Here is a 25,329-nt window from a genome sequence, read left to right as displayed (position 1 = left end):
CATATTCTTCTCTCCCCCCCCCCCCCCCCCCCCGTGTTCCCCCCTCCTCCCCACCACTGCCCCGCCCCCTGTTTCCCTCCACTCCCCCCCCCCTGTTCCCTCCACTCCCCCCCCCCCCCCCCCGTGTTCCCTCCAATCCCCTCCACCCCCCCCCCCCCCGTGTTCCCCTCCTCCCCTCCCCCCACCCCCCCCCACCCCCCGTGTTCCCCTCCTCATAAATGTTGGCCTCATATCTGAAGAAGGATGTGCTGGCTCTGGAGAGGGTCTTAGAATAAAGGGGAGGTCATTTAATACTGAGGTGAGAAAAAACGTTTTCACCCAGAGAGTTGTGAATTTATGGAATTCCCTGCCACAGAGGGCAGTGGAGGCCAAATCACTGGATGGATTTAAGAGAGAGTTAGATAGAGCTCTCGGGGCTAGTGGGGTCAAGGGATATGGGGAGAAGGCTAGTGATAGCGGACGATCAGCCATGATCACAATGAATGGCGGTGCTGGCTCGAAGGGCCGAATGGCCTCCTCCTGCACCTATTTTCTTTTTTTTATTTTATTTTTATTAGCAGTACAGTAAATCACATTAATACATCGCATATATCTTATTACATTATGTTGTACCACTTCATTTTTTGAGCTTTAAAAAAGATAGAAATAAAAGAAGTAATGAAAATAAGCAAGGATCGTGAAGGTGCAGGAAAGTGTTGGGAGAAGAGAACCCCTTAGGGAAGGAATTAGAGACGGAAGCAAAGAAAAGAAATAAGACCCTAGAAAGAAAAGAAAAAAAAGAAGAAAGGAAAATCAATCGCTCTATTGTAACACAAAACTCCGCAAAAAAGGATATACCAACCGTGTTTTTATTTAAAATTGATTTTATACCCCCCGTTACGAGGTCCTGGGAGCCTTTATGTTTTAACTTATTATTGCACCTTATGCTTGTAATAGTTCCATAAATGCAGACCACGTCTTTTGGAAGTGATCTGCTTTGCCTGCTAGGAGGAGTCTCATCTCTTCCAAGTGTAGTGTTTCGAACATGTTTGAAATCCACATTTTTGTTGTTGGTATTGGAGCATTTTTCCAAAATTTAAGTATAAGCTTTTTTCCCATTATTAGCCCATAATTAAGTAAGTTATTTTGAAACATATTTAATTCTGGGTTACCTTCCGATATTACAAAAAAGATCCATTCTACTTTGGGTAGTAGTTTTGTTTTAAATAATTTTGTAAAGATTTCAAATATTTCGTTCCAGAATTTTTGAATTTTTATACAGAAAACAAAAGAGTGCGCTATGTTAGCTTCTTGTGACTGACATTAATCACAAATGGGTGAGATTGGGGAAAAGTTTATTTATTTTAGTTTTTGAATAATATAGTCCATGTAATGTTTTATATTGGATTAGAGTATGCACCTATTTTCTATGTGTCTTTGTTCTTGCCCCGTGTGTCGGGCCGCTGACGCGTTGCGTGTGCCGGCAGGAGGAGCTGATGGACAAGGTGGTGCAGACAGCCACCAGTCTGCTGCACGACCGCACGATCCGTGAAGACGCGCTGGAGAGCCACAAGACGCAGGTCGAGCTGCGCTCCACGCTGCAGGCACTGGGCCCGAGTCCCAGCCAAGCGGCGGCCGCCGCCGACGCCCCGTACATGGTCATTTCCAACATCGGCTCGCAGATGTACTGGGCGCTGCTCCACATCTGCCGCCTCAACACCTTCTACTACTTCTCCAAGACCGGCTTCATGAAGGTGGTGCGCGTCACCCTGTCCCACCGCAAGGAGCAAGTGCGGCCGCGACCCCCGGGAGCGGGGACTGGGCGCGACCACCACATGGATATCACCGACTACCTCATCTCCAGCATCTACGGCCACTACCGCTGGAGTTTGTTGGTGAGCCACGCCCGGCTCTACCGCTTCCTCGTTGTGGTGGGCCACATGAAGGCGCTGGGGCAGCTGACGGCGCTCGAGTGGGAGCTCTTCCTGCGAGGCACGGATGGGATGGACCTGGACGCTTTGCTGCCGGACTCGGGGCCGCTGCCGCCCACATGGGTGGAGCCGGCAGTGTGGCGGAGCTGCGCCGTGCTGGAGTTGCTGCCCGCCTTCCACCACCTCCGCCACTCGCTGCTCCACCACGCGGGACACTGGCGAGAATACTTCAGGCTGACGAGTACGGTGATCGGGCCCGCGCCCGGCCCTGGCCCCGTCCCCGGGACCCTGTCTGTCTTCCAGAGAGCCATCCTGTGGCGCCTGTTCCGGCCCTCGCTGCTCGACGCCATCATGAATGACTTGGTGAGCAGCGACCTAGGCGGCACTCTGCTCCGTGACCTGCGGCTCACCGTGCCCGCCCTCTACAGCTACAGCAGGCCCACCGTGCCCGTGCTCTTCCTCACGCCCGCCGGCAGCGCCGCCACCCTCTCCACCCATCCGCTCTACTGGATCCGACAGATCGCCACCGAGCACCAGATGCAGGTGAGTCACGGCCCGGGGGTGGAACAGCGGCGCCCGCCGTCCCCAGGGCCCAGTCTCCGTCTCCACGCCGTCCTCCATCGGTCGGTGGAGCCAGGGACGGGTCAGAGTTGACCGCGTGTTTCCTCGCCCTGGAGGCGTGAGTCTCGCCCTGGAGGGCGGGGGGTGGGGGGGGGGGGGGGGGGGGGCTGACACCCGGGGGTTATTGGTTGAAGCTGACGGGGAAAGATTTAATCAAAACACGAGGAGTAACTTTATCACCCAGAAGCTGGTGGGTGTATTGAACCATCTGCCGGAGGAGATTTGGACAGGTACATGGATAGGGCTGGTTTGGAGGGATATGGACCAAGCTCAAGCAGATGGGACTGGTGTAGCTCAGACATTGCGGAGTCAGGGGATATGGGGAGAAGGCAGGAACGGGGTACTGGTTGGGGATGATCAGCCATGATCACATTGAATGGCGGTGCTGGCTCGAAGGGCCAAATGGCCTCCTCCTGTACCTATTGTCTGTTGTTGGCCGTGTGGGCGAGTTGGGCCGAAGGGCCTGTTTCCATGCTGTTTCACTCTGTGATTAGTGTAGATGGGGCACGTTGGGCGCTGTGGCAAGTTGGGCCGAAGGGCCTGTTTCCACGCTGTATCACTATGACATGGATAGGAAAGGGTTAGAGGGATATGGGCCAAACGTTGCAATTGTTAGTTTGAGAACCACTCTGCCCAAGATCGCAAGAGTTGTGGACGCAGCCCAGTCCGTCACACAGACCACACTCCCCACCATCGACTCCAGCTACACTTCACGCTGCCTGGGAAAAGCAGCCAACATAATCAAGGACCACTCACACCCATGATCATTCCCTCTTCTCCCTGCTCCCGTCCTGCGGAAGGTACAGAAGCTTGAAAGCGCGCACCACCAGACTCAGGAACAGCTTCTTCCCTGCTGTTATCACACTACTGGACGGTCCTCCGATAGGCTAAAGTATAGTTCCGATCTTCCAACCTACCTCATCATAGACTTTGTACATTTTAAGCCTGCACTTTCTGTTGCACTCGTGATCTGATCTGCCCGGACAGCACACAACACAAGCCCCGTTTCACCAACAATACATACATCAGTGGCTGATGCTAGTAACTTAAGGGTGATGGGTGTATGGAACAAGCTGCCAGAGGAGGTAGTTGAGGCTGGGACTATCCCATCGTTTAAGAAACAGTTAGACAGGTACATGGATAGGACAGGTTTGGAGAGATATGGACCAAGCGCAGGCAGGTGGGACATGTTGGCCGGTGTGGTCAAGTTGGGCCGACGTGCCTGTTTCCACACTGTATCACTCTATGACTATGCGAGAGGGTCCCGCCCAGACACGTCGTCTGTCCACCCCCTACCCGACGCTGGCTGACCCGCTGGCTTCCTGCGCCATTTATTGATGGCGGAGAAGAACGGGCGCAATATAGGCGAGGCATTAGTGTGGATAGACGTCAGGGTCAGCATGGGCATGTCAGGCCGAAGGGCCTGTGATCTGCGCCAACAGTTCCGTGCCTCTGTAGAGGAGAGGAGGGGAAGGAGGGAGAGAGGGTGGGCCAAGGGGAAGGATGGCGGTGACTTCCCGACTGTTTCAGAACAAAATCAGCATCATCTCGCTGGGAGCGGGGGATCAGACGGACGAGATTCTGGAGGCGCTGCTAGTGGCCACGCAGAAAGGCCACTGGATGGTTCTGGACAACTGCCACCTGCTGGATCGCTGGGACGAGCGGCTCGTCAATCTGTTCATCCAACTGGTCTGCGCCCGAGAGGGTGAGTTCCGGCCGCAACTCCATCTCCCCCCGGCCGCCCGCCAACCCACCTCCCAGCTCCCAAAACACAGGCTCGGCGCTGGGGGGGGGGGGGGGGGGGGGGGGGGGAGAGCTTTAGAGAGGGTGGGAGGAAGGTTGGATTGGCGGGGACAGTGTCTGCACTTCGCCACCCTGCAGGGTGGAGAGGTCCAAGTGTCCCACCACCGTGTGGAGCGGGTGGGAGGAGGGTTCAAACTGGAGAGGGAGGAGGATGGGAGGGCGGTCGCTCAGACATTGGAAGGAGTGACGGGTGGACGTCAGGATCCGGTAAGTCTCAAAGGAAGGACAGGCGGAGAGAGGTGAAGGAACATTGTGGTGCTGATGGACTGAGGTGCGCTGACCTCCCCCCACCTCCCAGTGATCAGTGATCCCCGCACACTAACACTATCCTACACACACTAAGGACAATATTTACAAGCCAATTCCCCTACAAACCTGCACTCCTCCGAGCATATTTGACCAATATAAGGTTCCTTCCTTTCAGCGTACGCGTTGCCTGAAGCCACCCCGCGCTCGGCGATCGCGCCAGATTACCTCTGTGAAGATGTGAAGGAACCGGTGTTGACGTTTTTCATGGAGTCTGGGGAACGGGTCCACGGCGACTTCCGCCTCTGGCTCATCTGTCGCAATGAAGATGATTGTTCAATGCCAGGTGAGGGAAGGAGATTCCCAGCAGGTCCCAGCGCTGCGCACACACACTGGGAACTGGACCCAGCAGGATCCCAGCACACCAGCAAGTCCCAGCCCACACACACACTGGGAACTGAACCCAGCATGATCCCAGCACACCAGCAAATCCCATCACACACACACACACTGGGAACTGAACCCAGCATGATCCCAGCACACCAGCATCCCAGCAAACCAGCCCACACACACACTGGAACTGAACCCAGCATGATCCCAGCACACCAGCATGATCCCAGCACACCAGCAAGTCCCAGCCCACACACACACTGGGAACTGAACCCAGCAGGATCCCAGCACACCAGCAGGATCCCAGCACACCAGCAAGTCCCAGCACAGAGGGAACTCATCCCAGCACACACACACACACATATACCTGGAACTGGACCCAGCAGGATCCCAGCACAGACCCCACACATCAGCAACTGGCCCACACTGGGGGGGGGAGGGGGAGGAGGTCTGGCCACAGCTTGGGGGGGGGGGGGGGGGGGTCTGCGCCCCGAGCCCTATGCTCTGTCCCGGGTTTCCAGGCGTCATCCGCAGGTACGAGGGTGGGCGGCGGGGGGTGTTGAGGTGGGAGGTTGGGGGTCGGGGCAGTGTAGGACGAGGTGCTGGCCACGTGCTCTGACCCCATTCCCACTCATGGTCTAGGCGTCATCCGCCGGTTCACGGAGAAGCTGGTGATTGAGACGCACTCATTGCTGCAGAACACGCTGAAGCGGACGTACACACAGGCGCAGGGTGTGAGTCGGGACCGTGTGGCCGCCGCTCCGCTCGCTGTGCTCAGCGCCCTGCACTCAGTGCTGTTACACCGGCAACAGTTCCGGCACTGGACACAGGCGCGCACCTACCACTGGTGAGTCACCCCTGCCCAATGTATGTGGATGGGGGGTGTGGATGGGTGTGTGAATGGTGGGGTGTGTGGATGGGGGGTGTGAATGGGGGTGTGTGTGGATGGGGGGTGTGGTGGGGGGGTGTGGATGGGGGTGTGGATGGGGGTGTGTGGGGATGTGTGATGGTGTGTGTGATGGGGGTGTGGATGGGGGTGTGGGGATTGGGGGTGTGGATGGGGGTGTGTGATGGGGGTGTGGATGTGTGTGTGATGGGGGGTGTGAATGGGGGTGTGTGGATGGGGGTGTGTGATGGGGGTGTGTTGGGTGTGATGGGGGTGTGGATGGGGTGTGTGTGTGGGGGGTGTTTGGGGGTGTGGATGGTGTGTGGTGGGGGGGTGTGATGGGGGTGTGGGGGGGGTGGTGGATGGGGGGTGGATGGGGGTTGTGAATGGGGGTGTGATGGGTGGGTGGTGTGGTGGGTGGGTGTGGAATGGGGGTGTGTGGGGGTGTGTGTGATGGGGGGTGTGTGTGAATGGGGATGTGAATGGGTGGGTGTGTGGTGGTGGTGTGAATGGGGGTTGTGTGGGATGGGGGTGTGTGGATGGGGGTGTGTGTGGGGTTTTTTGGGTGGGTTGTGTGTGGGTTGGGGGGGTGTGGCTGTGGGGTTGTGTGGATGGGGGTGTGGATGGGGGGTGTGTGGATGGGTGTGTGAATGTGGGGTGTGTGGATGGGGGTGTGTGGATGGGGTGTGTGTGGATGGGGGGGTGTGTGATGGGGGTGTGTGTGGATGGTGTGTGTGTGGGGGGGTGTGGTGGGTGTGTGTGGATGTGGGGTGTTGTGTGGTGTGGTGTGTGAATGGGGGTGTGTGTGGGATGGGTTTGGTGTGTGTGTGGGGTTGTGGGGTGGGTGGTGTGTGGGTGTGTTGTGTGGGTGTGTGGGGGGTGTGTGAATGTGGGGTGTGTGGTGGGTGGGTGTGTGGTGGGTGGTGGGGGGGTGTTGATGTGTGGGGGTTTGTGGTGGGTGTGTGTGGTGTGTGTGTGGTGGGTGTGTGTGTGTGGGGGGTGTGATGGGGGTGTGGTGGGGGTGTGTGTGTGGGTGTGTGTGGTTTGTGGGGTGTGTGGTGTGGGGTGTGGATGATGGGGTGTGTGGTGTGGGTGGGTGGGTGTTTTGGTGTGTGTGTGTGGGTGGGGGTGTGTGGGGTGTGGGTGGGGGTGTGTGTGGGGTGTGTGGGGTTGTGTGGGTGTGTTGTGGTGTGTGTGTGTGTTTGGGTGTGTGTGTTTGTGTGTGTTGTGTGTGTGTGTGTGTGGGTGTGTGTGGGTGTGTGTGTGTGTGTGTGGGTGTGTGTGTGTGTGGGTGTGTGAATGGGTGTGTGTGATGGGGTGTGTGTGAATGGGGGGGTGTGATTGTGGTGGTGTGGTGTGGGTTGTGGTGTGGGGTGTGTGGTGTGGTTGTGGTGTGGATGGGGGTGTGGGGTGGGTGGTGTGTGTTTTGTGGGTGTGGGGGTGTGGGTGGGTGTGTGTGGTGTGGGTGTGTGTGTGTGGTGTGTTGGGTGTGGTTGTGTGTGTGGGTGTGGGGTGGGGTGTGTGGGGTGTGGTGGTGTGTGGGTGTGTGTGGTGGTGGTTGTGTGTGTGTGTGGGGGTGTGTGGTTGTGTGGGTGTGGGTGTGTGTGTGTGTGTGTGTGTGGGTGTGTGTGTGTGTGTGTGTGTGTGGGTGTGTGTGTGGTGTGTGTGTGTGGTGTGTTGGGTTTGTGTGTTTGTGTGTTGTGTGTGGATGTGGGGGTGTGTGGTGTGTGTGGTGTGTGGTGGGGGTGTTGTGTGATGGGGGGTGTGTTGTGTGTGGGTGGTGGTGTGTGGGTGTGTGTGTGTGTGGGGGTGTGTGTTTGTGTTGGGGTGTGTGTGGTGTGGTGTGTGGATGGTGGGTGTGGTGGTTGGGGTGTGGTGAATGGATTGGGTTTGTGGGGTTTGGTGTGTGTGAATGGGTGGGGTGTGTGGGTGGGGGTGTGTGTGGGGGTGTTGTGTGTGTGGGGTGTGTGTTGGGGTGTGTGGTGTGGGTGTGGTGGTGTGTTTGTGTTTGTGTGTGTGTGTGTGTGTGTGTGTGTGTCGGTGGGTGGGTGTGTGTGTGTGTGTGTGTGTGGGTGTGTGTTTGGTGGTGTGTGTTGGTGTGTTGTGTGGGATGGTTGTGGGTTGTGTGGTGTTGTGGTTGTGTGTGTGTGTTGTTTGTTTGTGTTTGTGTGTTTGTTTGTGTGTGTGTGTGTGTGTGTGTGTGTGTGTGTGTGTGTGTGTGTGTGTGTGTGTGTGTGTGTGTGTGTGGGTGTGTTGTGTGGGTGTGTGGTTGTGGGTGGTGTGTGTGGTGTTGTGTGGTGTTGGATGGGGTGTGTGTTGTGTGGGGTGTGTGTGGTTTGGGTGTGGTGTGTGGTGTGTGTGTGTGGGGGTGTGTGTTTGGGGGTGTGTGATGGGGGTGTGTTGGGGGGGTGTTGTGGTGTGGGGTGGGTGTGTGGTGGGGGGTGTGTGGATGGGGTGTGGATGGGTGTGTGATGTGTGTGTGTGGGTGTGGGGGTGTGTGTGGGGTGTGTGTGTGTGGTGTGGTGTGTTGTGTTGGGGGTGTGTGGTGTGTGGGGTGTGTGTGTGGGGGGTGTGTGGTGTGGGGGGTGGTTGGGTTGGGTGGTTGTGGTGGTGTGTGGTGTTGGGGGTGTGTGTGTGTGTGGGTTGTGTGTGGATGTGGGGTGTGTGTGGGGGGTGGTGGATGGGGGGTGTGTTTGTGTTGTGTGTGTGGGATGGTGTGTGGTGGGTTGTGGGGTGTGTGGTGTGTGGGGTGTGTGTGGGTGGGTGTGGTTTGGGGGTGTGTGTGGGGGGGTGGTGTTGATGTGGGGGTGTGAATGGGGTTGGTGTGTGTGGGGGTGTGGTGGGGTGTGGGATGGGGGTGGGTGGATGGGGGGGTGTGGTGGGTGTGATGTGTGGTGGGGGTGTGTGAATGGGTGGTGTGTGTGGATGTGGGGTGGTGTGGATGGTGGTGTGTGGATGGGGGTGTGTGTGATGTGGGTGTGTGTGGATGGGGGTGTGTGTGTTGGGGGTGTGGAGTGTGGGGGTGTGTGTGGTGGGGGTGTGTGAATGGGGGTGTGGTGTTGGGGGGTGTGTGGTGTTTTGGGGTGTGTGTGTGTGGGGGTGTGTGGATGGGGTTGTTGTGGTGTTATGGGGTGTGGGTTGGGGGTGTGGATGGGGGGTGTGTGATGGGGTGGGTGTGTGTGTGATGTGGGGTGTGTGTGTGGGTGGGTGTGTGTGGGTGTGTGTGTGTGTGGGGTGTGTGTGATGTGGGGGTGTGTGTTGGGGGTGTTGGATGGGGTTTTGTGTGTGTGGGGGGTGTGTGGATGTGGGTGTGTGGATGTGTTGTTTGTGAATGGGGGTGTGTGGTTGGGGTGTGTGAAATGGGGGTGTGGTGTGGGTGGGTGTGTGTGTGTGGGGTGTGTGGATGGGGGTGTGGATGGGGTGTGTGGATGGGGGGTTGTGTGGTGTGTGGGGGGTGTGGGTGTGGATGGGGGGTGTGTGGGGGTTGTGTGGATGGGTGTGTGTGAATGGGGGGGGTGTGGATGTGGGGGTGTGGTGTGGGGTGTGTGGTTGGGGGGGTGTGTGGGGTGTGGGGGTGTGTGGATGGGGGTGTGTGGTTGTGGGTTTGGGGTGTGAATGGGGGTGGTGTGTGATGGGGGTGTGATGTGTGTGTGGGGTGTGTGGATGTGGGGTGTGGGGGATGGGGGTGTGTGTGGGATTGGGGGTGTGTGTGGGGATGTGGGGGTGTGTGTGGGGGGGGTGTGTGATGGGGGGGTGTGGTGTGGGATGGGGGTGTGTGGTGTGGGGGTGTGTGTGGGGGGGGTGGGTGGTGGTGAATGGGGGTGTGTGTGGGGGGGTGTGTGTGGGGGTGTGTGTGGTGGTGGGGGTGTGTGGGGTGTTGTGGGGGGGTGTGTGTGATGGGGGGTGTGGATGGGGGTGTGGATGGGTGTGTGGTGAATGGGTGTGTGTGGGGTGTGTGAATGGGGGTGTGAATGGGGGGGTGTGATAAAGGAGCGTGGGGGGAGGGTGTGGGGGTGAGAAGGAGGGGGTGGGGGGGGGGGATGGGGGGGGGGGGGATGATGGCGGTGGGGGTTCACTCTGCCTGCCTTTGTCGCCCCCTATAGGACGGAGTCGGACCTGTTCGCGGCTCTGGACCATCCAGAGAAACCTGCGGGCGTCGTGGGGCGACGCGCGGAGAGTTTACTGGAGCACTTCGTGGGTGAGAGACCCTCCGGCCCCGTGTCCCCGAGACCCTCCGGCCCGTGTCCCCCTCCCCCTCCCCGTGAGCAGTGGCCCGACCGCGGGTGCCACAGCAGGGTCCCACGCCCCGCACCTTGCCCGGCGGCCCACACCTTTGACCCCGACCCCGTGCTCTCTCCCCGCGGCCGGGAGCTCTCCCCGCGCTCTCATTGATTTCGATTGATTCTCTCCCCCTCTCTCCCCCCCCCTATTTCCCCCCCCCCCCCCATTTCTCTCCCCCCATCCCCCCTTCTCCCCCCCTTTCCCCCCTTTCTATCTCCCCTCCCCCCTCTCTCTCACCCCCCCCCCTATCTCACCTCCCCCCCCCCCCCCCCCCCCCCCCCCACACCACAGACGTGGCCGTGTACCGGGGACATCTGCAAGACACCGGAGACGAGGCGGCGCTGAGCAGCGTCCTGCACTACTGTCTGCGGTCCAGCTGCGGCGGCGGCTCCAGCAAAGGCATCGCCAACCTCATCACCCGCCTCACCTGCTGCACGGGTACTGAGCCCCGTGACAACCCCTCACACCCACCCGGCCCTCCCTACCCTCGCCCGGACCCCCCACTCCCGACCAGTCCCCGCCTCCCCCCGCGGCCCACACTTTCCCTCCACGTCTAACCCCCCTCCCCGACCAGGGGAAGCCGGCTTACCCGTGGCTAACGGAAATCAAGGATAGTGTCAAATGCAAGGAATTGGCCAGAGGAGGCAGCAAACCGGAGGACTGGGAGAAATTTAGAACTCAACAGAGGAGGACAAAGGGGTTAATTAAGAGGGGGGGAAATAGAGCATGAAAGAAAGTTCGCGGGGAATATAAAAACTGGCTGTAAAAACTTATTTAGATATGTAATAAGAAAAAGATTAATGAAGACAAATGTAATCCCCTTACAGTCAGAAACAGGTGAATTTATAATGGGAAACATAGAAATGGCAGAACAGTTAAACGACTACTTTAGTTCTGTCTTCACAAAGGAGGACACAAACGATCTCTCAGAAATACTAGGGGACCGAGGATCTTGTGGGAGGGAGGAACAGATAGGAATCCACATTAGTCAAGAAATGGTGTTCGGTAAACTGCTGGGACTGAAGGCAGATAAATCCCCAGGGCCTGATGGTCTGCATCCCAGAGTACTCAAGGAGGTGGCCCTAGAAATCGTGGATGCATTGGTGATCAATTTCCAATGTTCTCTCGACTCTGGATCAGTTCCTGTGGACTGGAGGATACCCAATGTAACTCCAAATTTTAAGAAATTAGGGTGAGAGGTTAGCCTTATATCAGTAGTGGGGAAGATGCTTGTCGATTATGTTAAAGATGTTACAGCAGCATATTTGGAAAGCAGGATCGGTCAAAATCAGCATGGATTTTTGAAGTGGAAATCATGCTCGACAAATCGAATGTTTTGAGGATTGACAATAGACAATAGGTGCAGGAGTAGGCCATTTAGCCCTTCGAGCCAGCACTGCCATTCAATGTGATCATGGCTGATTATCCCCAATCAGTACCCCATTCCTGCCTTCTCCCCATATCCCCTGACTCAGCTATTTTTAAGAAGCCTTATAGTTCTCTCTTGAAAGCATCCAGAGAACTGGCCTCCACCGTCCTCTGAGGCAGAGATGTAAAAAGTAGAATGGATAAGGGAGAGCCAGTGGATGTGGTGTATCTGGACTTTCAAAAAGCCTATGATAAGGTCCCACACAAGAGATTAGTGTGTAAAATTAGAGCACATGGTTATGGGGGTAGGGTATTGACATGGATAGAGAACTGGTTGGCAGACAGGAAGCAAAGAGTAGGGATTAATGGGTCCTTTTCAGAATGGCAAGGAATGACTAGTGGGATGCCGCAAGGCTCAGTACTGGGACACCAGTTATTTACAATATATATTAATGATTTAGACGAGGGAATTAAATGTGACATCTCCAAGTTTGCGGATGACACAAAGCTGCGATGAGGATGCTATAAGGATGCAGAGTGACTTGGACAGGTTAGGTGATTGGGCAGATGAATGGCAGATGAAATATAATGTGGATAAATGTGAGGTTATCCACTTTGGTGGCAAGAACAAGAAGACAGATTATTATCTGAATGGTGTCAGATTAGGAAAAGGGGAGGTGCAACGAGACCTGCGTGTGCTTGTACACCAGTCACAGAAAGTAAACATGCAGGTACAGCAGGCAGTGAAGAAGGCTAATGGCATGTTGGCCTTCATAACAAGAGGAGTTGAGTAGAGGAGCAAAGAGATCCTGCAGCGGTTGTACAGGGCCCTAGTGAGACCTCACGTGGAGTATTGTGGGCAGTTTTGGTCTCCTAATTTGAGGAAGGACATTCTTGCTATTGAGGGAGTACAGCGTAGGTTCACAAGGTTAATTCCCGGGATGGCGGAATTGACATATGCTGAGAGAATGGGTCGATTGGGCTTGTATTCACTAGAATTTAGGATGAGAGGGAATCTATTGGAAACATATAAATTTCTAGGATTGGAGAGGCTAGATGCAGGACAAATGTTCCTAATACAATACAATACAATACCGTTTATTGTCATTTGAACCTCAAATGAAGTTCAAACGAAATTTGGTTTCTTGGTTTCTGCAGTCATACAAGAAAATAACCAAGACACACACCAACACAATTTACACAAACATCCATCAAAGTGAATCTCCTCCTCACTGTGATGGAAGGCAAAGTCTTGTCGCTCCCCTGCTCTCCATTCTTCTCCCGATGTCAAAGCCCACCACGGGCGATGTAAGGCCCTGCTCCAGGTCATTTACCACCCCGCAATTCAGGCGGGAGATGTTGCCACTGCGGGAGCTCCGATAAGCGGTCTCCCACCAGGGACCCGTGAGCTCCCGGTGTTACCATCCACCGGACCTGCGGCTGGAGCCTCCGAAGCTCCGGAGTCGGGCCGTAGCAGCGAGCCACCACCGTTCTCCACGCTCCGAAGCCGGCCAGCCCCACAATGGTAAGTCCGCAGGCTCTGCGACTGGAGCCCCCAGGTCGTTCCGGTTGGAGGCCGCTCCACAGTGCTAGGCCCCAACGACAACGGAGACCCGACAGGGAAACGGTCGGGTCATCCGTACAGGGAAGAGATTTATAAGTCCCCCCCCACCCCCCACATATACACAGTTAAAACCAATTTAAAAAAACACTACAAACTACACTCAACGGGACAAACATTTTTTTAAAAAGACAGACGGACTCCAGAAGCGCCGCCCACAAGAAAATGTTGGGAAATCCAGAACCAGGTGTCACAGTTTAAGAATAAGGGGTCGGCCATTTAAGACTGAGATGAGGGAACATTTTTTCACCCAGAGTTGTGAATCTGTGGAATTCTCTGCTACAGAAGGCAGTGGAGGCCAATTCACTGGATGTTTTCAAGAAAATTAGATTTAGCTCTTAGGGCTAAAGGAATCAACGGATATGGGGAAAAAGCAGGAACAGGTAACTGATTTTAGATGATTATCCATGATATTTAATGGCGGTGCTGGCTCAAAGGACCGAATGGCCTACTTTTCTATGTTTCTGTCCCCTCCAGCCAGTCTCTCCCACCTTCCCGCCCGATCCATGCGACATCCCCCCCCCCTTCACAATCCCACCCGAGCGCCCCGCTGGGCTGCGGTTCTGGTTTGACGGCGGGGGCACGCAGTGGGGGACGGGGCGGGAGAGTAAAGGGAGTGCACAAAAGGTCACGATTAAAATAAATAGGGTGGGGGGATTGGAACCCAAGCGGAGAGACAGAGGGCTGTAAAATGAGGGGTGTAAACCTGAAAGCTTTGTGCCTTAATGCGAGGAGCATTCATAATAAGGTGGATGAATTGAATGCGCAGTTAGTTGTTAAGGAATATGATATAGTTGGGATTACGGAGACATAAATAAACATGGCTCCAGGGTGACCAAGGCTGAGAGCTAAACATGCAGGTCCCACACAAGAGATTAGTGTGCAAAATTAGAACACATGGTATTGGAGCATTAACATGGATAGAGAACTGGTTGGTAGATAGGAAGCAAACAGTAGGAATTATCGGGTCCTTTTAAGAATGGCAGGCAGTAACTAGTGGAGTATTGTGTGCAGTTTTGGTCTCCTAATTTGAGGAAGGACATTCTTGTGCAGCGTAGGTTCACCAGGTTAATTCCCAGGATGGCGCGACTGACATATGAGGAAAGAACGGGTCGACTGGGCTTGTATTCACTGAAATTTAGGATAATAATAATAGATAATAGACAATAGGTGCAGGAGTAGGCCATTCAGGCCCTTCGAGCCAGCACCGCCATTTAATGTGATCATGGCTGATCATCCCCAATCAGTACTCTGTTCCTGCCTTTTCCCCATATCCCCTGACTCCGCTATTTTTAAGAGCCCTATCAAGTTCTCTCTTGAAAGCATCCAGAGAACCTGCCTCCACCGCCCTGTGAGGCAGAGAATTCCACAGACTCACCACTCTCTGTGAGATAAAGTGTTTCCTCGTCTCCGTTCTAAATGGCTTACTCCTTATTCTTAAACTGTGGCCCCTGGTTCTGGACTCCCCCAACATCGTGAACATGTTTCCTGCCTCTAGCGTGTTCAAGCCCTTAACAATGTTATATGTTTCAATGAGAATCCCTCTCATTCTTCTAAACTCCAGAGTGTACAAGCCCAGCTGCTCCATTCTCTCAGCATATGACAGTCCCGCCATCCCGGGAATTAACCTTGTAAACCTACGCCGCCTCCCTCAATAGCAAGAATGTCCTTCCTCAAATTAGGGGACCCAGACTGTACACAATACTGAGGTGTGGTCTCACTAGGGCTCTGTACAACTGCAGAAGGACCTCTTTGCTCCTATATTCGATTCCTCTTGTTATAAAGGACAACATGCCATTTGCTTTCTTCACTGCCTGCTTACCTGCATGCTTACTTTCATAGACTGATGAACAAGGACCCCCAGATCCCGTTGCACTTCCCCTTTTCCCAAATTGACGCCATTTAGATAGCAATCGGCTACCAAAGTGGATAACCTCCTATTTATCCGCATTAAACTTCATCTGCCATGCATCTGCCCACTCCCCCAACCTGTCCAAGTCATCCTGCATTCTCATAGCATCCTCTGCACAGTTCACACTGCCATCCAGCTTTGTGTCATCTGCAAATTTGCTAATGTTACTTTGAATCTCTTCATCCAAATCATTGATGGATATTGTAAATAGCTGCAGTCCCAGCACCGAGCCTTGCAGTACCCCACTAGTCACTGCCTGCCATTCTGAAAGGGACCAGTTAATCCCTACTCTTTGTTTCCTATCTGCCAACCATTTCTCTATCCATGTCAGCACTCTACCCCCAATACCATGTGCCCTAATTTTGCCCACTAATCTTCTATGTGGGACCTTATCAAATGTTTTCTGAAAGTCCAGGTACACTACATCCACTGGCTCTTCCTTGTCCATTTTCCTAGTTACATCTTCAAAAAATTCCAGAAGATTAGTCAAGCATGGTTTCCCCTTCGTAGATCCATGCTGACTCGGACCGATCCTGTTACTGCTATCCAAATGTTCGGCTATCTCATCTTTTATAATTGACTCCAGCATCTTCCCCACCACCGATGTCAGGCTAACTGGTCTATAATTCCCTGTTTTCTCTCCCCCACCTTTCTTAAAAAAAGTATGATAACATTAGCTACCCTCCAATCCACAGGAACTGATCCTGAGTATATAGAAGATTGAAAAATTATCACCAATGCATCCACGATTTCTAGAGTCACTTCCTTAAGTACCCTGGGATGCAGACCATCAGGCCCTGGGGATTTATCAGCCTTCAGTCCCATCAGTGTATCCAACACCATTTCCTGCCTAATGTGGATTTCCTTCAGTTCCTCCGTCACCCCAGATCCTCTGGCCACTAGTATATCAGGAAGATTGTTTGTGTCCTCCTTAGTGAAGACAGATCCAAATTACCTGTTCAACCCATTTCCTTGGTCCCCATAATAAATTCGCCCTTTTCGGTCTTCAAGGGTCCAACTTTGGTCTTAACTAATTTTTTCCTCTTCACATATCTAAAGAAACTTTTACTATCCTGCTTTATATTCTTGGCTAGCTTACCTTCGCACCTCATCTTTTCTCCCCGTATTGTCTTTTTAGTTATCTTCTGTTGTTCTTTAAACATTACCCAATCCTTTTGCTTCCCGCTCATCTTTGCTACGTAGTACTTCTTCTCTTTTATTTTTATACTGTCCCTGACGTCCCTTGTCAGCCACGGTCACCCCTTACTACCCTTGGAATCTTTCTTCCTCCTAGGAATGAACTGACCCTGCATCTTCTGTGTTACCCCTAGAAATACCTGCCATTGTTGTTCCACTGTCATCCCTACTAGTGTATCTATCCAGTCAACTTTGGCCAGCTCCTCCCTCATGGCCCCATAGTTCCCTTTATTCAACTATAACACTAACACCTCCGATCTACCCTTCTCCCTTTCCAATTGTAGATTAAACCTGACCATGTTATAGTCAAATACCTCCTCCTCATGGCTCATTAACCTCGACGTCCTTTCTCAAATCTGGTTCATTACATAACATTAAATCCAGAATTGCCTTCTCCCTGGTAGGCTCCACTACAAGCTGTTCTAAGAATCCATCACTCTACAAAGTTCCTTTCGTAGGGTCCAGTACCAACCTGATTTTCCCAGTCGTTGAAATCTCCCATAACAACCACAGCATTACTTTTGCCAATTTTAACTCCTGATGAGACGGGATCTTATAGAAAGATATAAAATCTTTTAAGGATTGGACAGGCTAAATGCAGGAATGGTCCCCATGTTGGGGGAGTCCAGAACCAGGGGTCACAGTTTAAGAATAAGGGGTAGGCGATTTAGGACTGAGATGAGGAAAAACTTCTTCACCCAGTGGAGGCCGATTCACTGGATGTTTTCAAGAGAGAATTAGATTTAGTTCTTCGGGCTAACGGAATCAAGGGATATCTGAGGAAAGACACTCCTAATCTGAGGAAAGACATTCTTGCCATAGAGGGAGTAAAGAGAAGGTTCACCAGACTGATTTCTGGGATGGCAGGACTTTCTTATGAAGAAAGACTGGATAGACTCAGCTTGTACTCGCTAGAATTTAGAAGATTGAGGGGGTATCTTATAGAAACTTACAAAATTCTTAAGGGGTTGGACAGGCTAGATGCAGGAAGATTGTTCCCGATGTTGGGGAAGTCCAGAACAAGGGGTCACAAGGATAAGGGGGACGTCTTTTAGGACCGAGATGAGAAAAACATTTTTCACATAGAGAGTGGTGAATCTGTGGAATTCTCTGCCACAGAAGGCAGTTGAGGCCAGTTCATTGGCTATATTTAAGAGGGAGTTAGATGTGGCCCTTGTAGCTAAAGGGATCAGGGGGTATGGAGAGAAGGCAGGTACAGGATACTGAGTTGGATGATCAACCATGATCATATCGAATGGCGGTGCAGGCTCGAAGGGCCGAATGGCCTACTCCTGCACCTATTTTCTAAGTTTCTATGATATGGGGAGAAGGTAGGAACGGGGTACTGGTTGTGGATGATCAGCCATGATCATATTGAAGGGCCGAATGGCCTACTCCTGCACCCACTGTGTGTGTTTCTATTACGCGGGAGTGGGGAAGGCGCGGGCACGCGGGAGTGGGGAAGGCGCAGGCACACAGTTAGAGGGATGCAGGCGCGCGGGCACGATGCGCGCTCCCGGTTGACCATTGCTGTATCCAGCAGGTGATGTGACGGCTGCGGACATTGACGGACGCATCGAGCTGATGGTGAACCGCACGGAGACGGCGGCGGTGGGGGTCGGTGACGGGCTCCGGGAGCGGCTGCAGGAGGCGCGCTCCCAGGTGGCGAGCCGGGCGCTGGCGCGCTCACAGTCGTCGGGAGCGCGCGTGGAGGTGGACGTGGACGCGCCCGGGGTGGTGCAGCTGGTGGGCGACGGCCTGGAGCAACTGAGCGGCGCGGGGGCGAGCGACGTGCACGCGCCCGGGAGCGCGCACCCCGTCCGCCACTTCGTGGAGCGGGAGCGGCGGGACCTGCGGCTGCGGCTTGAGCGCCGCGCGTGCGCGCTCCGCCACGCCGTGGACGCGCTGAGGAGCGCGCAACCCTGCCTCCCGGGCACGCGCCCGCTGTGCACGGCGCTGGAGCTCGGGCGCGTGCCCGTGTCCTGGTGGCGGGGCGCGCGCCGGCCCCCTCCCTTCGCGCTCTGGCTGCAGCGCGTGACCGCCGCCTCCCGGCTGCTCGACGGCTACGTGCGCGCCCCCGCCGCCTGCTACAACCTGTCCGCCTTTCAGCGCCCGCGGCTGCTGGTGCTCGCCCTCCGCCAGGCGCGCGCCCGCGACGACCAGCGTGCACTCGACACCTACCGTGTACGCGCACAGGTGAGTGCCCGCGGCTCCCGGCCCCAAACACCCTCGCTCCCTCCGCGGGTCTCGATCCACCGGCACAAGATGCTGGAGTAACTCAGCGGGACAGGCAGCATCGCCAATGGCTCATATCCCTTCTCCACAGATGCTGCCTGTCCCGCTCAGTTACTCCAGCGTTTGTGTCTATCTTGGACAACTTTCCTGTACGCTTAAGCAGTTTCCTCCCACACCCCAAAGACGGGCAGGTTCGTGGGTTAATGGCTTCTTGTAAAGTATCTCACAGGTGCCGAGTGTGAGGAATTTGAGGAAGGACATTCTTGCTATTGAGGGAGTGCAGCGTAGGTTCACCAGGTTAATTCCCGGGATGGCGGGACTGTCATATGCTGAGAGAATTGAGCAGCTGGGCTTGTACACTCTGGAGTTTAGAAGGATGAGAGGAGATCTTATTGAACCATATAAGATTGTTAAGGGTTTGGACACGCTAGAGGCAGGAAACATGTTCACGATGTTGGGGGAGTTCAGAACCAGGAGCCACACAGTTTAAGAATAAGGGGTAAGCCATTTAGAACGGAGACTACGAAATACTTGTCAGTCTGTGGAATCCTCTGCCTCAGAGGGCGGTGGAGGCCGGTTCTCTGGATGCTTTCAAGAGAGAGCTAGATAGGGCTCTTAAAGATAGCAGCGTCAGGGAATATGGGGAGAAGGCAGGAATGGGGTACTGATTGGGGATGATCAGCCATGATCACATTGAATGGCAGTGCTGGCTCGAAGGGCTGAATGGCCTACTCCTGCACCTATTGTGTATTGAAAGTGAATTAAGAGAGAGGATTTTTTCAGAGGGTGGTGGGTGTATGGAAGAGGTCGAGGTAGGTATTAGAACAACATTTTAAGAAACATTTAGAAAGGTACATGTATAGGGCAGGTTTAGAGGGATATGGACCAAAGGCAGGTAGATGGGACATGTTGGTCAGTATGAACTGAAGGGCCTGATTCTATGCTGTAATCGTGAAACTAAACCAAAGCACGCGGGCCGGAGTGAGGGGTGTGAGTCCTGTTACACTGTCAACACAGATCATGCCGGTGTTCTCCAACCCTCGCACAGAGAATTTAGATTCCCACTCAGTCAGCTCTCCCACTGACAAGTCACACACTTGCCCATAGAAACATAGACAATAGACGCAGGAGATGGCCATTCGGCCCTTCGAGCCAGCACCGCCATTCAATGTGCTCATGACTGACGTCAATGAGAGAGCATTGTGGGAATCTAAATCAGTACCCAGTTCCTGCTTTCTCACCCTAACCCCTGATTCCGTTAGCCCCAAGAGCTAAATCGAACTCTTGAAAACATCCAGTGAATTGGCTTCCACCGCCTTCCTTGGCAGAGAATTCCACAGATTCACAGTCTGTGCATTTCCTTGCCACAGAAGGCTGTGGAGAACAAGTCACTGGATGTTTTTAAGGCAAAGATAGAGATGTTTGATTAGTACGGGTGTCCGGGTATATGGGGAGAAGGCAGGAGAATGTGGTTAGGAGGGAGAGATAGATCAGCCATGATTGAATGGCAGGGTAGACCTGTTGGGCCGAATGGCCTAATTCTGCTCCTATCACTTATAACCTTATGATCTTATGAGCCACATCGGGAACACCGGATATAGCAGACAAGGTTGGAAGAGGTCTCATCTTGTTGGAGGAGGTGAACCTGGAGGTCTCACCTGGTTGGAAGGGGCGAACCTCTGTCTCACCAGAAAGAACTGTTGGGGTCCCGGCCTGGAGTTGAGGCAAGAGTATAGGGATAGGTCATAGAGTGATACAGTGCAGAAACAGGCCCTTCCACCCAACTTGCCCACACTGGCCAACGTATCCCAGCCACACTAGTCCCACCTGCCTGCCCATAGTCCATATCCCTCCAAACCTGTCCTATATCATGTACCTGTCTGTTTCTCAAACATTCAAATAGTCCCAGCCTCAACTACCTCCTCTGCCAGCTTGTTCCATACACCCACCACCCTTTGTGTGAAAATGTTACCCCTCAGATTCCTATTAAATCTTTTCCCCTTCACCTTAAACCTATGTCCTCTGGTCCTCGATTCCCCATACTCTGGGTAAGAGACTGTTCATCCACCCGATCTATACCGCTCATGATTTTATACACCTCTATAAGATCAGCCCTCATCCTTCTGCGCTCCAAGGAATAGAGAGCCAGCCTACTCAACCATTCCCTATAGCTCACACCCTCTAGTCCTGGCAACATCCTCATAAATTTTCTTTGAACCCTTTCAAGCTTGACAACATCTTACCTATAACATGGCGCCCAGAACGGAACACAATATTCTAAATGCGATCTCACCAATGTCCTCTACAACTGCAACATGTCCGCCCGACTTCTATACTCAATACTGTGACTGATGAAGGACAAAGTGCCTAAAGACTTTTTGACCGCTTTATCTACCTGCGACTCGACCTTCAAGGAACCATGAACCTGTACTCCTAGATCCCTCTGCTCTACAACACTACCCAGAGGCCCAGTGTAGGTCCTGCCCTTGTTCGACATCCCAAAATGCAACACCTCACACATCTCTGTATTAAATTCCATCAATCATTCCTCCGCCCACCTGGCCAATCGATCCAGATCCTGCTGCAATCGTTCACAACCATCTTCACTATCTGCAAAACCACTCACTTTTGTATCATCAGCAGCAGTTTACTATCATCAGTAAGGTACCTGAGGAGGGGCTGGTTTGGGTGGGAGGGGAGAGGAATCCAAGGAGCTCCAGAGGGAGCAGTCCCTGTGGAAGGCGGAAAGGGGTGGAGTTTGGAAGATGTGACTGGCATTAGGATCACATTGGAGTTGGCGCAAATCTGGAGATTGCTACCCTTGAGATCATTCTTTGTAACCTCTTTCCCAACTCCCTATATTCACCCCACAGGATCTCAACCCTTTTTCTACCTAAGTTGTTGTTACTAATGCTGCTCACCCACCTCCTTTACAAGGTGACAAATTCCCCTCCAGTCTCCAACCATGGAATCGTGTGTGGCTGAGAATTCAGGGCGGCAGTAGCGCAGCGGGTAGAGCTGCTGCCTCACAGTGCAGAGAGCAGGATCGATCCTGACCTCGGCTGCAGTCTGTGTAGAGTTTGCACATCCTCCCCATGACCGCGTGCTCCGGTTTCCTCCCACATCCCAAAGACGTGCAGGTTTGTAGGTTAATTGCCCCCCGCTGTAAACTGCCCCCTAGTGTGCAGGGAGTGCATGAGAAAATGGGATGACGGAGCTGGTGTGAATGGGTTATTGATGGTTGGTATGAAGTCGCTGGGCCAAAGGGCCTATCTCTCCGTGCTGTATCTTTAAGACTAAACTGCTTGGATGGTGTTGTCTCTGTTCCAGGTGCTGAGCAGCTTCCTGCCCCCCCACTGCCCGCCAGATGAGGGGGTGTACATCAGTGGTCTGGTGCTGCACGGAGCGCTGTGGGACAGCAGGCTGGGGGTCCTGCAGGACACGATGTCCACCAAATCATGCAGCCTGCCGGCGGTGTGGCTGAGGGCGGAGGAGGCAGAGGAGGCCGACACCCCCTCCCTCTACCCGCAGTATGAGTGTCCCGTGTACCTGGGGGCAGAGAGCGGAGTGGGGGATCTGACCGACGCAAACATCGTCCTGCACATCTCCCTGGCATCAAAGCTTGACCCGATGGTGTGCGCTCAGAGACGAGTTCACATCGCCAGCAGTCTCTGAGAGAACCTCCGTGCCAACTGTCCAGAATAACATTTTTGATTACATAGCAATTAAAATATATTTATATGGCATATGCGACTGGGATTATGTTAGGTCATTTGTGCCGTACACAAAATGAAAGTAAAGCAGCTTATATTGTCGCCCAGGTTGAGCTCAGTATCTCTGCCCATGCAGACAGGCCACAGCTTCAACGGCCAGAATTTCTTCATTCCTTCATACAGCACAGAAACAGGCCATTCGGCCCACCATGTCCATGCCTGCCTTGTTGCCCATCAACACAACTCCATTTTGCCTGCTTTAGGATCCTATACTCTGCCTTTCCGTCCAAACGCTTCCCCAGTGTCATGTGTATGTGACTCCACCACCTCCTCCGGCAGCACGTTCCAGCTATCAACTACTACCGATGTAAGGCGGAATGGCAGGCAGTGACTAGTGGGGAACCACAAGGCTCGGTGCTGGGACCGCAGCTATTTACGATATGCATTATTGATTTAGATGAAGGGATTCAAAGTAACATTAGCAAATTTGCAGATGACACGAAGCTGGATGGCAGTGTGATCTGTGAGGAGGATGCTATGAGGATGCAGAATGACTTGGACAGGTTGGGGGAGTGGGCAGGTGCATGGCATAGTAGTAGTAGTAGTAGGCTCCTCTTGGTCATGACTGACCATGGGTGATGCATCCTAGTTTGCGGGTGATGTGTGGTTGCATGCGAGCCTGGGCGGTCATATGGAGGACAGGCTGTTACCCATGCAGCACGTCCCCCCTCTCCACGTCGCTGATCGATCCAAAGGAACAGCAGGACCGTTAGTTTGGCACCAGCGCTGTCGCAGGAGCTGCCAGAGCGAGGTTGTAGACAACGACAAACTGACTTAGGAATTCCAACTCCTGATTTTCTTGAGGTTTACTTCAGGGGCCTTTTCCATGACAGGATATGGCCACAAGGCAGTGGAGGATTTTGCCACCAGAACATGGCATCTGGTGGCAAAAACAGGAAGGCAGATTATTATCTGAATGGTGTCAAGTTAGGAAAGGGGAAAGTGCAATGAGATCTGGGGGGTCCTTGTTCATCAGTCAATGAAAGTAAGCATGCAGGTACAGCAGGCAATGAAGAAAGCTAATGGCATGTTGGCCTTCATGGCTAGAGGAGTTGAGTATAGGACCAAAGAGGTCCTTCTGCAGGTTACACAAAAAAGCTGGAGAAACTCAGCGGGTGCAGCAGCATCTATGGAGCGAAGGAAATAGGCAACGTTTCGGGCCGAAACCCTTCTTCAGTCTGCTGTTGGCCCTGAGGTCCTTCTGCAGTTGTACAGGGCCCTAGTGAGACTACATCTGGAGTATTGCGTGCAGTTTTGGTCCCCTAATTTGAGGAAGGACATTCTTGCTATTGTGGGAGTGCAGCGTAGGTTTAGAAGGATAATTCCCGGGATGGCGGGACTGTCATGTGCTGAGAGAATGGAGCAGCTGGGCTTGTATACTCTGGAGTTTAGAAGGATGAGAGGTTATCTCATTGAAACATATAAGATTGTTCAGGGTTTGAACACGCTAGAGGCAGGAAATATGTTCCCGATGTTGGGGGAGTCCAGAACCAGGAGTCACAGTTTAAGAATAAGGGGTAAGCCATTTAGAACGGAGATGAGGAACAACTTTTCCACGGAGTTGTGAATCTGGAATTCTCTGCTTCACAGAGGGTGGTGGAGGCCGATTCTCTGGATACTTTCAAGAGAGAGTTAGATAAAGTTCATAGCGGAGTCATGGGATATGGGGAGAAGGCAGGAAAGGGGTACTGAATGTGGATGGTCACAGTGAATGGAGGCGCTGGCTCGAAGGGCTGAATGGCCTACTCTTGCATCTATTGCCTATTGTCTAACACCATTTTCTGACGTAAATTTCATTCAGTTCCTCCATCATGTTAGATCCTCGGTCCCCTAGTATTTCTGGGAGATTGGTTCTGTCTTCACGAAGGAAGTAACCAAAGTACTTGTTTAACGTGTCTGCCATTTTCCTGTTTCTCCAAGATGTCTTGGATTAAATTGTTTGCCAGAAGATCCGAGCCAAGACATTGCTCCTGCTTCAGTCTGCTGTTGGCCCCAGTTGACTTGGTTCAGTGACAGCCCTAGGGGAGCGTGCGTGCGTGCACATGCACATGTGTGTGTATGCGTGTGTAAGTGCGCGCGCGTGCATGCACATGTGAGTGTGTGCGCATGCGTGCGTATGTGTATGCATGTGTGTGTGCAAGCGCGTGTATGCGTGCGCGTGTACTTGTGTGTGTGCGCATGAGTGCGCGCATGCATGCGTGTGTGTATGTATATGTATGCGTGTGTGTGTATGCGTGTGTGAGTGCGTGCACGTGTGTGCGTATGTGTTTATGCGTGTGTGTGCACGTATGTGGGCGGGCGCGTGTGTGTGCGTGCGTGTGCGTGTGTGCGCGCGTGAGTGTGTAGGCGTGTGTATATGCACGTGAGTATGTGTGTAGGCGTGTGTGCGAGTGTATGCATGTGTGCGTGCGTGTATGCTTGAGTGTGTGTGCGTGTGCGTATGCGTGTGTGCATGTGTATGTGAGTGCGTGTGTATGCGCGTGTGTGTATTCGTGTATGTGTGTGTGTATGCGTGTGTGTATGTGAGTGCGTGTGTATATTCGTGTATGTGTGTGTGCGTGCATGTGCGTGTGTGTGCGCGCGTGTGTATGCGTGCGTGTGTATGTGTGTGTGTATGCGTGCGTGTGTATGTGTGCGCGTGTGTACACCTTGCATGGATACCACAGCAAAGACTGCAGGTCACGATGATCCAGACACAACAAGCCTCAGCTGGCATCTTCCAACCCACTGAGCAACACAGCAGAGTCCTGGCTCCAGCAGCTCGTGGTCAATGCTGGCCTCTGGTGCTTCCGTGGGAGGTGCAGCACAGTTTGGCTGCAGCTTCAATGCTGCCCTTCAGAGCTGTCTGAGTGGAGTTTGCACGTTCTCGGTGACTGCATGGGTTTCCTCCCACTTCCCAAAGACACACAGGTTCATCGGTCGCTGTCACCAATGTAAATGGGGGGTGGAATCTGCAGAGCAGATGTGAACCAAGGAGAACACTACCAGTTAGGATAGGATTAGTTAACATGCAGTGGGTCAGTGGGCTGGTGTGTCTCTAGCCAACAGGCCCAGCCTGAAGAAGTGTTGATGGGCAGCACAAAGTC

At 53.5% G+C, this 25,329-nt stretch overlaps 1 protein-coding gene across 1 annotated transcript in view; it reads left to right on the top strand.

Annotated features, from left to right (window-relative positions):
* The window catches only part of LOC129698445 (dynein heavy chain domain-containing protein 1-like), an 86,388-nt gene extending 64,172 nt beyond the window's left edge, over positions 1–22,216 (top strand). Inside the window, exons 36-43 of the mRNA XM_055637591.1 lie at positions 1,359–2,453; positions 4,062–4,236; positions 4,759–4,926; positions 5,613–5,817; positions 9,960–10,054; positions 10,429–10,575; positions 17,776–18,431; positions 21,801–22,216. Of these exons, the coding sequence (XP_055493566.1) occupies positions 1,359–2,453; positions 4,062–4,236; positions 4,759–4,926; positions 5,613–5,817; positions 9,960–10,054; positions 10,429–10,575; positions 17,776–18,431; positions 21,801–22,145 (2,886 nt within the window). The 3' untranslated portion in view covers positions 22,146–22,216. The remainder of the gene's footprint in view (positions 1–1,358; positions 2,454–4,061; positions 4,237–4,758; positions 4,927–5,612; positions 5,818–9,959; positions 10,055–10,428; positions 10,576–17,775; positions 18,432–21,800) is intronic.
* Positions 22,217–25,329: the final 3,113 nt, after the last annotated feature.

This window comes from Leucoraja erinacea, chromosome 6 (genome assembly GCF_028641065.1).
Source record: "Leucoraja erinacea ecotype New England chromosome 6, Leri_hhj_1, whole genome shotgun sequence".
In the NCBI taxonomy this organism is placed as follows: Eukaryota; Metazoa; Chordata; class Chondrichthyes; order Rajiformes; family Rajidae; genus Leucoraja; species Leucoraja erinaceus.
Note: the sequence above shows the minus strand (reverse complement) of the source record. Positions and strands in the feature narration are given on the sequence as shown.